General features: G+C 48.4%; 1 protein-coding gene across 3 annotated transcripts in view; it reads left to right on the forward strand.

Moving 5' to 3' along the window:
* The window catches only part of RAB37 (RAB37, member RAS oncogene family), a 43,518-nt gene extending 40,130 nt beyond the window's left edge, over nucleotides 1–3,388 (forward strand). For all 3 annotated transcript variants that reach the window (XM_044453782.1, XM_044453783.1, XM_044453784.1), the window contains 3 exons: nucleotides 1,691–1,747; nucleotides 1,969–2,045; nucleotides 3,205–3,388. In XM_044453782.1, coding sequence (XP_044309717.1) covers nucleotides 1,691–1,747; nucleotides 1,969–2,045; nucleotides 3,205–3,310 — 240 coding nt within the window. In that variant the 3' untranslated portion in view covers nucleotides 3,311–3,388. The remainder of the gene's footprint in view (nucleotides 1–1,690; nucleotides 1,748–1,968; nucleotides 2,046–3,204) is intronic.
* Nucleotides 3,389–13,296: the final 9,908 nt, after the last annotated feature.

The following is a 13,296-nucleotide window of genomic DNA, read 5'->3' on the forward strand; positions in this document are numbered from 1 at the left end:
AGTCATCCACTGGGTGGGTGTATTTTCTCCTGCTGAGAACACAGAAAACCATTCTTGTTGCCACGCTGTCACTCAAGATGCTCCTGAAAGTCCCAGAAAGATGCTCCTAAAATAAGGCTCAGAATGACTCCAGGCCAGACTAAAGAGTCTGCAGGAACAGAGACTGCACTATGCGCTATGAGATTGGCCTTGAAAGGCGCTTCCACAAGATGATGTGAGAATCATCCTCAGATTCATGAGATAAAGCAGATGAGATGGAACAGCAACAGATGCAAATTTGCAAATACTTGAATGGACTGAAGGCAGGGAGGGGGAAATGGTCTATGCTAGAGGAAATTAGATATAGAAAGAGAAACGAAATGTGTTTGTGAAAAAAATGGAATAGGCATGCTACTTACTGGAAACTTTGGTGTGGTCAGAAGGGGTTTTTAAGGGATGCTACATTTCTAATTGTTACATAATGTGATGTATAACAAACATGAGATGTGCTTTCATGTTACTGTTTGTATATTAGTTTGGATAGGCTTGAACATGTGTGCTATTGGACTCTCACTAAGGCTGGCCTGCAGAGGGCGCCCAGGGGCTGCGGTTCATGGCTCCCAGGAGGCCGTTGCATCCCTTGCTTCTGAAATACTCGGGAGCCACAGGAGGCCTTAAAGTTGTGTGGAAAGGCAGTGCCTGAGCATGTGGATCTCTCACAGAGAACACTCAGTAGGCAATGGCACGTGTGCCAAGATGTGCATCAGTGCATTTGGCGCACAGGTATCTTTCAGAATGGGTATAGGAAGAGCTGCTTCTCAGTCCAGACTCATCCTCTCCTCCTGGGGCCAGTGTCAGGCTGGCCGTTGAGTGTCTGCTGGGATGGTGGCCCACTGGGGCCAGTGTCAGGCTGGCCGTTGAGTGTCTGCTGGGATGGTGGCCCAGGGCGCTTCCTTCCATGCAGCCTCTCCTGACCTGGTGCCCCACAGCTCTGCTGCCGGCCAATGGCCATGCAAGGTAGGGGTGGTGGAAGTGGCCATGCAACACATCTGGTGTGCGTCAGGTTTGGCAAGGCTGTCCTAGCAGCTTCTTCTCAACAAGGTATGGAGACTGGAAACGGATGGTCAGGGCCTGGACACAGCTTCTCCCAGGTCTCTAGTGCACCTTCACCACTACTTAGTCTCAGCAGGACTGTCGTAGCCTGTGTAGTTGTCCCCACTCACATGACTCCAGGATTTAAACTCTGTTGCAGCTGTGTGAGGAAAAATCAAATGAGAAGTTGTTCCTGAGCTGCTGTGGAATGATTTAAAGAGGGCCTCCATTTTTCTCAAGCAGTGCAGCCATATTGTTGGAAGAAATACTACGGAATCAGAGAGACCATTCTGCTGGGTTTCTGGGCCTGAGGGGGGCAGTTGTTTTTGCTTTAACTGGGAACCTTAGAGCCAAGACCTGCTCAAATGGAGAAGTGACTATGGAAAGGAAACTCTGGAGTAGCTACATGAAACTGCAGTCTTCAAAAACCAACCTCCAGGATGCCAAGCCTGGCAGATTTCTAGCAAAGGTGCCCCAGAAGTAGATCCTTCCTCGTGCCTAAAGGTGTTTGTCCAATCACAGAATCTTCGTTTTTCTTCTTTTCTTTATTCCCACAGGTGGAAATACCTTGGGCCCTGCCTCAGTATATTATATTACATTTCCCCCCTTTTGTCTGCAGGCTGACATGAGCAGTGAGAGAGTGATAAGAACAGAAGATGGAGAATCACTAGCCAGGGTGAGTAGAGTGAAGCACGGAGAGCAGGCCGCATGCTGGACCGCCTTCTTAAGGGGCCAGTGCAGCCACACGTGGGCACTCCTTCCCCCAACTCACAGTCCTTTAGGAGGAGAGTCCCCAGCTTTTAGGCTCTGCATTATTGCCAGCGTTCCAACACACACCCAAGGAAGGATTTATTGGGTTGGCCGCAAGACCTGTTTGTGCCTCGATTTTCTTTCCAGGAATATGGAGTGCCTTTCATGGAGACCAGTGCCAAGACGGGAATGAACGTGGAACTGGCCTTTCTGGCCATTGCAAAGTGAGTAACAAGCTGACCTACATTTCCCTGCACTCCTGGGCCTTATGATGGCATCGAGAGCACGAAGAGAGGTGGTGCCATCCTGCCTTTGGCTCTTCTGTTATGAGACATGCAGGCGACTGGGTTGATTCAGCTTTAGTTTTCTGGCCATCTGCATGCATGGCCACTGACTTCCCTAAAAGGAGTGTGACTGGCCATGACATGGAAAGCCAAAGGAGAATCACACTTGCAACCTTCAGAAATGTGGGGTGTTTTTCTGAGAATTTATAATTCTTAATTGCTAATTAATTGTTAATGCCCCCCACACACAAAAGAAGTGCTTCCAAACTTAAATAATTTCAACTGTCCTTCTCTGTGCCTTCTCTAGGTCCATTTTTAATAGAGCAATGACTCAGTATGATACTCAGAGTTCTGGATGAGGCTGCGTTTTCACTTCCTTTCCTTAAAATCTCTTAACACGGAGCTTGCTTTCTCCCTGCCTGGTGTTATACCACATCGAGTTACTTTTGCGGAGATTTCACTGGGACCCCATCTTCCAAAGCTTTCTTGGGTACACATAGACAATTTAAACTCCATGGAGCATTACTTCTTGGCTTGCTGCACAACTGCATGATTTGGAGGGGTCTTTCTAGAGCTCTTCAGACATTTCAGCTTGTGACAGAAGAGTCAGGGATATGGGTGGGAAACTGCAGCTGCAGGGGTCAAATCCAGCCCTCAGAGTGGCCCTGCAGGATCCCCCAGAAGGCCGCATTCCCTTCCCCAAGACCCATTCTCTCTCCTCTGACCATCAGCATTTTTGTAGCTTTTCTCCCATTCTACAAGGCTGAAATGCCCCTCAGTGAGAGCTTGCAACTACAATGGGCTGGCGGTGGCAGGGAGGGTCATTTCTGGCCCCATCCCTTCACTGTTGCTTTTAGCCCGCCCCCCCACTGGAAATGTGATTCTCAGGAACTTTGCTGAAACTGAATCCCAGCTCAGGCTGAAGGAGCAGCAGCATCCCTGACGCAGAAGAGGGCTGCCAAGGTGGACGGGATGGTGCCCATTCCGCGGGTGGCTTCCAATGCCCACATTGAGATCTACTTCCATTCCCCATGTGCCTGAGAAAGGAGCCGTTGGCCAAGAGCCCACCTGAACAGTGCTTCCTCTCTTCTGCTTTCAGAGAGCTCAAACAGCGAGCCGTCAAGCAGCCAGAGGAGCCCCGGTTCCAAATCCATGACTACATAGAGTCGCAGAGGAAGAGGGCCAGCTGCTGCGCCTTCCTCTGAAGGAGGGGGAAGTGAGGGCGGCCTGAGGGCCGAGTGCCAAGAAAAGTGCCCAAGCAGCAGACCGGCACCTTGGAAAGGCTGGGGGGGAACTGGGGGGGTGGGTGCTGAGGCAGGGAAGGTCCTCTCCAAAGATAGTACGTTTTGCAGAATGCTGTCCATACATTATAAATAAGAAGTTATGCCTGATGGGGGTGGGTGGGTGCGTGTGCACGTGTGTGTGCGTGTGCTTACATACATGAAGAGAGGTGTGTCTGAGGGCGCATGTGTGCATGGGGGTACTACAAAGAACAACTACACTCACGTTCAGGGTGGGCCAGTGGAGGTGACTGGGCTTGGAGGACTACCCAGGCCTGGCTCCTGTGGCATTGAGAGGATGGGCCTAGCCATACCGAGCCGGTTGGATTCCCTCTGGCACCGTGCCCCTATCTGGCCACACCACTATGGATGTGCTGTGCCTGGAATGGTGGTAGAACCCACCTCTCCAAGCCCAGAGGGACCAGGCCTCGTTGACCTCAGCGCAGATGCCAGACCGAAGAAGAAGGCAGCCTCCCAAATCCATAGGAACACCAGCTCAAGAGTTAATTTAAGAGCCGTAGCTTGCAGGGGAGGGGGGAGGACCAGACACAATAACCTTTTTGTTTGCCCTGAAAGGTGATGCTTTGTCTGATAAATAGAATCAGCAGGAATCTCCAGTAAAGAAAAAGGAGACAGATTTCCTTTTGACCTCTGGTTTTTTCCTGCTTCCCACACCCAAGGATCCTGTAGTCAGGGCCGCCTTCCTTCTCCTCCCTTCCTCCTGCTGCCCCAAGGAAAGATCTAGGGGATCCAAGAATTATTCCTAGTGCCTGTGTTACGTCAGGAGAATGCTGCTGACTGTAGTTAGTTTTGGAGAGAGATCACTGTAACATATATATTTTTTCTCACTGTAAACAATGAAAAGTTTTTAGAACCTTGACTCTTCTTTTCATTGATGTCAAACCAGGAACTTGTGGGAAGTCCCAACAGGCTGGAGGAGTTGGCTGCGATGATGCCACCCCCCCCCCCCCCAGGAAGCACTGTGCCCTCTGCTCAGATGCACAGCGGGTGTTTCTGGGCTTGTCTGCTTGGGAAATGGGTGGGATACTGCGAAGTGACTGCACCTCCTGGATAGCTCCAGTCTCTTTCTTACAAACAGTGCTGGAGTTCCTGGAAGAGAAGCCAGCTCCTTTTCCAGCTTAGGACCCTCCAAGCAGCATGGTGGGGTGGGGGGGGGGAATAATCCCAGCTTGGACTGGTGCAGTATCTGACCTTCGTTTACAGATGTGTGCCATTTCATGAGGACTGTATATAAGGACAAGGTCACAGCTCTTCCTTGACGTGACCTGGCAATGTTGCAACCATCCTTAGAAGGACTCCTGCTGTGTCTTTATTTCGGCAGTGCCCAAGAGAAGTAGCCCATCCATTCGAAGCAAGAGAAGTAGCCCACAATAACTGTACACGTTTTCACCCTGATCTTATAAAGATCTTATAAAGATTCATTTTGAAGTAAATGCGACTGAGTTCAATGAAATGCATTCCCAAGCAAGTGGACTGAGGAGGCCTTAATGGGTTTCTGCAGGATTTGGATGGCATCCAGGGACACTTTTGCCATAAACTGTGCAATTCAGTGTTTTGTTACTATATGTTCCTGTTTCCTTACCGCTGCTTCCTGGAAACACATGGCTATTTCGCTGTGCCTAGATTGTCATGTTACAACTTGTGCAGGCCCCTGTGCATACACACAACCCAACAGACACCATTGTAGTGCACGCATCACAAAAGAAAACTTTTCCCTGGTGTTTAGGTAGATCCCCATATTGCCACAATTGTCTGGTGGTGGCCCTAGTTTGATGAAGGGTTTCCCATACCAAAGCTCTCCATTCTTGATGCCCAGATTCAGACAGTGAAAGTCAGTCTTATGGATCACTTGGCCTCAAATTGCTTTTGGTTCACCTTCTGTAAAACATGGTTCACCAAGACACATACTGTAGCTTAGACCAGGCAAGAACTCTCCATGGCCAGTCAAACCCACAACATGCTGTTTGAGCAGGGTGGTCTTGTGCCTTTATGGAGGACCGTCCTTTGTTTGAAGGGTTGTCCAAGTCCAGTTCAATGAACAAGAAGGGACTGCGGGGAGGGGTCTTGAAGTTGCAGGTCAGCAGTTTGTACCTGGGAAGCAAATGGAGCAGACACACAGGCTTGTTGTGTTGACTGAACCCAGGATCATGGTTTCCACGGTTCTGGTATGCAACTGCCACAAAGTCCCCTGGAAAGAGTGGCCACTACAGGAGCCATTCCAGCCATCCAGCCTTTATGTGAGGAGCAATGAGGAAAATGGGGAGACATAGGCAGGGACTGATGCACCTTGCAATTAAATTTCAGACACGGTGGTTCATGGGAGATGAGCCAACAGTGGGAGGTCTGCATGGGGAAGATGGAAGCCACCTGTAGGGTAGCTCATGCTTTTAAAAACCCCACAAAGTGTGGCAACCCTACAAGGGCTGCTTGTCATGTTGTCTGGACCCAGCCACTGCCTCTGACTCCTTTGCGGATTTTCCAAGCAAAGTGAGAACAGTGGCACTGTTGTGTCAGGGAGGACTTTGAGCTCTGGAAAATGCCCAACTTTACTACCCTTTGGAACCCAGTTCATCCTTAAGGGCTGTGAATGGTAAACCAGACTTTGCCGTGAAACCTTTCAGAGTAGTAAATACTGTAAATATGCCAAGAAAAAAGGACAGTAAAGCCATTGGAAAGGGGAAAGCATTTTGACACTGCTCAGACCCTACTTTATTCTAAACCAGAGACTCATCTTTGTACCCTGTGCAAAACTGCACGACTGCCTTTTTGGCTGCCTGCGTGTTGATCAAGAGCAACTGAACCCCCGTCCACCAGGCTCATGCAGCTTTGGGCCCACCCAGTGCAGCCACCCTTGGTCACCCCATATGGGTCACCCGTATTGGGCCAGGTTGCACTTGATCCTTCACAGGGAATGGTACAAACCTGGCGTGATACATACACACAGTCTACCAATCAGGTCCGCCACAGTGTGCAGGCTACAACAAAAGCCTTGTTTTCAGTGCACAGTCTTGTCTCTCGGCTTTGCATAAAAAACATGAGTAGCAGTCTTTGATTTTCTGCTTTCGGTTGCACTGGTTTAGCAATTTGGAAAGAGAAGCTGACCTGCACTCAAGGAGTAGATTCAGAGTCAAAGATGTTCACACACTGGCATCATGACAGATTTTCTGGGGGACGATCAGGCCTCAGGCATCTCCTCCTCCTACACTCTCCTGCACTCCACCAAGCAAAGCCAGGAGAGTGGCCCAGGCGGGCCGACTTGTATGACGAATGGAGGAACAGGGTGCTTCCAAGCATGTGCTCAGCCAGCACTGGCACCTGCTCGCCTCCCCCTGGCCCCATCACACACGCCCATCCCCATGCTGTCCCAACGCCGTGGCCACCTGCCTCCCCTGCCCTGTACCCCACGGCTGCCTCTGCCCTCGTGGAAGAGCTTTGCACACTCTAGCCAGTGTGGCTCTTCAGAGAGCTGGCCACAGCCAGGCCAACGCCTGGCTCCGAGGAAGGGTCCTCTCAGAGCCAGGCACTTGGCGTGGCGGACCGTCTGAAGACACGTGCCGGGTACTTTTGACAGCCAACGCAGCTCTGCAGAAAGCCTGGCCACCCTCTGTCTTGCTCGGAGATTGGCTGACTGAGCCAGGGAGCAGGTGACCACTCTAAAGAACTCTGCTGGCCACAGTCCCACTCTGGCATGCTGGGAAATTCAAAACCGTTTTTCTATCAAAACACGCATAGGCTTCCATCCTGGGAAAATATCAATCCTGCCCTTCTACAGCAAGAAAGAGAGATCAGGGTGAGAGCGTGAAGTCCAGTCCAGGTGAAGACAACGCTTGTTACAGGGCAAATGCAGTCACACACCCATCCCTCAAGAGCAGCAGAAAATCTACATGATTTAGGGGAAGGTATTTTTAAATGGAATGCGCCTTCCTGTTTCAGTTCAGTCCTATGCCTCTCCCCATACAACTGGCTGAGGAATTAAGGCATGCAGCAAAATCCTAAGCCTGTTCACTCAGAAGTAATTCACACCGAGTAGGTTCACATGGCATGGCAAGCCATGGTGTGTGTGTTTTTTAGCCATTGTTGGTCTGCCATGTCATAAAAACTCCATTGTGCCATTTCAGAATGGCGTGTTTGGTCTTTAGAAGCCAGGAACAGAAACAGTGGTTTGTTCTATGGTTTCTTGGTACTAGGATGGCTTGTTGTATCATCAGAATCTGCAAAACACAAAGACATTGTGGTACCAAGGCCAAAAGCAGAGGCTTCTGGCATGTGTGGGCAGAGCAGCAGAGGGTCAGCTGAGTAGCTCAGCCTGCAACCGGGCACTGATTCTCAACTCTGGCCTGCACAGAGCAGGCAAAGGAAGAATCGGTTGAGTAGCGCTGCTCCTTTCCACAGCACTGCTTGGCTGATTCCCCGTCCCCTTTTCCCTGCCCTTGGATCAGGCACCGTCCCTCCTGCTGCAGTGGTCCCCTCCGGGGCCAGAGGCAACAGAGTCTGCTCAGCTCCCCCCTCTCTGCTGTGCTTCACGGCATGAGCCTTGCTTGTGCAACCAGGACTGCCTGACAGCCTCAGCAAGCTGAACTCTGCGGGTGGTGCAGCTGCCAAAGAGAGCAGCCTCATTCCTTCCCACAGTGTCTCCTGGGGCACTGCCTGGAGGACGGAGAGGAGAGGAGAGGAGAGGAGAGGAGAGGAGAGGAGGAGTTACCACCATGAACCTGCTCATCTGTCAGGTATATACTGAGGTTAAAAACCATGAACTGTGGCAACCATGCAGAGTCGCTTGCCATGACATGTGGATCCAGGAGTTCAGTGGGACTTACTCCTAAGTAACTGTGCATAGCATAGCAATCTAAGACAAGAACTCTCCTTAAGGCTACTCTCGTCCTGTCTCATAGTAAGCGCACACAGGATTGCAACTTACAACTCATTACATTTTAGCCAAAGTCTTAGTAAAACTATCCACTTAGTTAGACTGCTCCATTCTTCTTCCCAGATTCACTTGTGTTTTCACTACTGCTGACAGCAAAATTCTCATGGCTGCATGATATGAGGGCATCAGATCTTTGTTTGCAATAAAAACTACTCTGACTTCCCACATTATTAGTTAGCAATAAGTTGTCAGAAAAGTATCATGTTTCTGCTGCTCAATTCCTTGCTTAAATAGGTCCAGAATGTCATAACTAGTTCTGAAATTAAGCATATCATGTTCTAATTGTAGGAACAGATCAGCTCTTGTCAGGCTCATTCTGCTGCAGCAATAGTTGTGTCCAGAGTATTTCCTGTTCTGGAGCACATACTCTCCAGCAGACATACAGTGACACTTTTTGTCTCGGCTGCTATTTATGGATTTCTCATTACAAATTTACAGCATTAAACCTCCAACTGCTGGGGAGTCAATGTGATCATCTGATTCTTCAAGGAAACAACTTCCAGTTTAGATCTTTGCTTTGAAATCCTAAACACACTTCCTGGGGGTTAAGAGCAACAATCCAATGATTGGGTTGCAGGATACTGACCATCATGAGTAGCTAGCCATGGTGGGTCGTTGTGTCATGTCCATCTGGACTGCTTCCAGCAAGACAGCTTCCGGCAAGAGGCCAGCCTGACAACCCATGGCTTGTAATAGAGTTTGTTGTGCCCATGATAAGTTGCTCTGCCGTCTGAACTTGGGTAACTGATCCCATCATGGGTAGAGTAAAGCAATGAATGAGCCACTCAGCAAGAGCACCAAAGAAAAAGAACAGAAAACCACCCTTGCTGCCTTGGTCTGGATTTTTGTTCTTGTTGGTCTGATTTTCCCAAATGCATGGTCTTGACTTGTCAATGGTCTGGATGGTGTCTCCTGCCAAAATACAAAAGGCACCATTCATGAATACAGTCAAAGCAAGGCTACAGATAGGTTAAATTTGTTACTTTGCTCCTCATTTGGCATTGTCAAATGGCAAGCTGTCATGTAGAAGTGAGCAATGGAGGGCATCTTTCTGGGCAAAAGGAGTTGGCATATCTATCAGCCCCTCCCCCTGCCACACACTTTCAAGCAAGCTCCTCTAGTTTCTTTCTTTGGACCCAATTGTTCTCAGCATCCTCTACCTTTTCCACCCTTTCCCGAAACTCTAGGTCCTCCAGAAATTGGAAGCCAACTCTTTTAAAGGTACCTGGCATTTTGACAGCTGTTAAAATGAAGGCTGCCTTTTAAAATGGGTGTTTGACATGGGGAAGGGTTTTCGACAGGGTTAGGGACATACACAACCATAAGAATAAAATTAAAAATAACAGCATATATCTCAATAAAAATTAAAAGTGGCATATCAGTGACAGCCTTTCCAGTGTGCTGCTTGGGCACTCTGAAGGTGCTGCCACTGCAGGGATTAGAAAAATAATAAGGCAAAGGGAAAATGAGTCATGGCAGCCACAGAATGGGCTGCAGTTGCAGTGAAAAGAGGAGACAAGACGAGACCTATCCCTAAATCTCCTGAGAGGGGTGCAGGAGGACTGAAGGGGAAGGAATGGGGGATGTACTGTAGGCTGCTCCACAAATAACCCATATTTGCAAGGTGCGTGCTGTGTGATGCAAACATGATCAATGTCTGTTTATTTATAAGCATCCCATAGAATGCAATGGGAGTTACACACAGAAAAGTACAGATAAGTTGGATCTGCAACAAGAAGTTACTGCATTATTTTCACTTTCTAATAACAATGTTGCAGCTCAGGATACCAAGCACACCTCTGCAATACTCTACCACCCTCACTCCCAGCTTTCTGTACATGCATCCATGTGTGCGTCCAACTGACAATATTTTATGGTTATTACACACCTCAGTTCTCAGTGTGTTCTTTGGGCAGTGTGGTGACTGTTCCATTAATTTTTTTTTAAAAAGCCAACAATCTGTCCTTCTGGGAACATCAGGATATTTATTTATTTATTTAAAATATGTATATCCTGTCCTATACGCAAAGCATCTCAGGATGGCTTACAGAAATCAAAACAAGCAATCCATAATCAAAACATCAATTAACAATAATTAAGAATATACATACAATCAACAGTAACATGTCACCAATGAAAACAAAGTCAAAAACAAAATCAAGACCAAAAACAAAAATGAAATGCGAATGTGGATAGTAAAAAAACAGATTAAAATTCCTAGTTCTTAAAATGGTGGGCAAATAAAAAGGGTAGAGTATCTGAGGTTGTTTCCCAGGAGCTGCAACCGTGTGGGCTGCAATTGCATTGACACTCAACTTCAGACTTTGTTCTTGGAAGGAGAAGTAAGATTGCAGTGCCAAACCACCATTCCGCATCCACAGCAGAACAAGGCCTCTGAATTCCATGTGGCTTGCTTCCAAGTGATCACGCACAGGATGGACTTCATATCCTTGCCCATCAGATTCTTTAGGACTTACTTCTGAGTAAATATGCATATAATTGCAGTGCTAAGGGAGAGGCTACTCCCAACTGGAATTTGCATTGCCACACTCAGTGGGTGTGGGACTCTGGGTGAACCATACCTCCTCTGAGTCTCTTAAAGAGTCTCAGTAATAAGCACCCAGAGTCTCACTACATGTTTCATAGTCCAAAGGTGATGAAGGGAAAAGTAAACATGATCTGTTAATTTAAAACCCTCCTCCTTCTCTCCCCCTCCTGCTGCTGCTGTTCCCTTATTGCAGACTCCAGCATTCTCCAAATGCCTTTCTCATCCCACCTACTGAATTACTGCCATCACTGCCAGACTGATGCTTTTGGAGGAGGTGGGAAGGATGTTGGCCGCAATTCTTAAAAAATCTGTTGCTGATCCAAAGCACTTCTTTCTTAACCTCATCAGTTACGGAATGATGCAGGAAGCAGGACAGAAAGGTGTAGGTTATACCCAAGCCTCTATTTGCTGTTGGTGATGATGATGGTGGTGGTGGTGGTAATGCTGTAAGAATATAATTTCTCTGGAAACTGCTGGTTCTTCCATGCTGGTTACTGAACAAAATACACTGTTTTCCCCATGTTTTTATGAATTTTTCTGCTCTGTTCTCTGCCTCCTGTGCCTGGTAACACCTTTCTTTCCTTACTCACAGGGGCAACATTTTTGATTAAACACCACCTTGAATGAAAGAGTTTACTCCAGATGCTATGGTTTGGGGATTAAAAACAGCAGAATTCTTTCAGCATGTAGATCCCTTGCTGCTGGCCCGTGCTGAAGTAAATACACGTACAAATGCATGCTAGGGGCGGCTCGTGCCAAGAGGCCCCAAGCTTCCAGCAGGGCCGGTTCAAGGTCTCCAAGGGCCCTTGGGCAAGACACCCTCACTGGGCCTGGGCCTGGGCCTGGGCCTGGGCGAGTGACCTTCTCACTGTCAGGGTCACCCGCTGCTCCTGTGCTTGCTGCTCCCCCCCTTTCTCATCCTTGCAACACCAGGCAGAGGGCCAGTGGGCACCTTTGCAGAAGCCTCTGTTGCCTCCTTCACTGTTGTCGGGACCAAAGCGAGGGGCAGGTGAACACCCAGGCTGCAGTAGTGAAGAAAAGGAGTACAGGCAGTCCCTGAGTTTCGAGCGAGTTCTGTTCCCGAGAAAGCAGAAATTCATCTTTAAGTTGAATTTGTGTGTAAGTCAGATCACTATAGTCGGCCCTCCACATTTGTGGGGGTTAAAGACACAGGACCACAATGAAAGTAGAAAAACCGTGAATATCTCTAGCGGTCCCCTGCCCCGCCCCGCCTCCCACAAACTCATCAGTGCCTCTTCTGTGCACCAAAGAAATGTCAGAGAAATTTCCCTTTCCAGATGCTTTGGAGGCCTTCCTCTCTATCCTTTCGCTTCCTCTCTCTATGGTGATGATGATTTTCCACAGTAATTTTAAAAAATTAATAAGCTTTATGGCAGTTTGTAAGTGTGGGTGCATAACTCAGAAGTTCATAACTCAGGGACAGTGGGTGGAAAGTCCAGTGAGCTTTTGTGGGGTTGTGAGCCCCCAACAGCTGCTGGCCACCTCTACCCTTAATGCCGGCCCATAGGCACACATGGTACCCTTCTGAATGCCCTTTCCTCCTGATCCCAGTTTACAGAGGCTGGTTCTGAATACTCACTTCTGATGGGAAGGTGCTCAGCACATGCTCAGAGGCACTAACATATGTCCAGGGGAGAATATTGGATTAACTGTGAAGGCAAATTCCTATCCCCAAACTGTGTGGTCTGATTTGCAGACAGCAACACAGAGGCCATTTCAATGTTTTTTTCTTTGCAGGGGAAGAGTCACCTGCTCCCCGCAGCCTTCATTTAGCTGGTGGCCTCTACTTGTTATTAATTTATCATCATCTTTACTTGCTCAGAATGCCAGCAAATGATGCCACAGCTTGGCACTGAAGATGGAGGAGATCTGTGGAGTGCTTCTGTGTAAGTGGGCTAAATAAACAATAACTGGCCCTTTAAGACTCTCTCCGTGGGACCCCAATGGAGCATCATCCCCCGTACACAGAATGCTCACCGTCCCGGTTGAGTTCAAGGAAGCCAAGAGGAAACTTCCCCAGTTCCACCTTATGGGCCTGTCAGCACAGCCTGGTCACACATGTGACATGGGACTTCCTGCCTGTGTAACACGCTTGGTCACACATGGAGCATGAGATTTCCTGCCTACTAACATGCTTCCAGTGGAGCATCCCATATCCCTGCCCCTATGTGGACTGTGTCCACCTGGCTGGCTAATTATTCCTCTTCCCCTTTCAAATGCTTCCCTCAATATAGAAATAAAGGTGGGGCTGCTTGCCTATGATTCTGTGTGCAAAATCAAACATGGGTAAGACCAAGTAAAATTAAAAATAAATTTGTTGATTCCCAGGCAATTTTGAGAGATCCACAGGAATATCAGACTCAGAAGCTTGACTTTGCCTATAGTTACTTTCCC

This window comes from Varanus komodoensis, unplaced genomic scaffold (assembly GCF_004798865.1).
Source record: "Varanus komodoensis strain SLA01 unplaced genomic scaffold, ASM479886v1 scaffold7_1, whole genome shotgun sequence".
Lineage (NCBI taxonomy): Eukaryota > Metazoa > Chordata > Lepidosauria > Squamata > Varanidae > Varanus > Varanus komodoensis.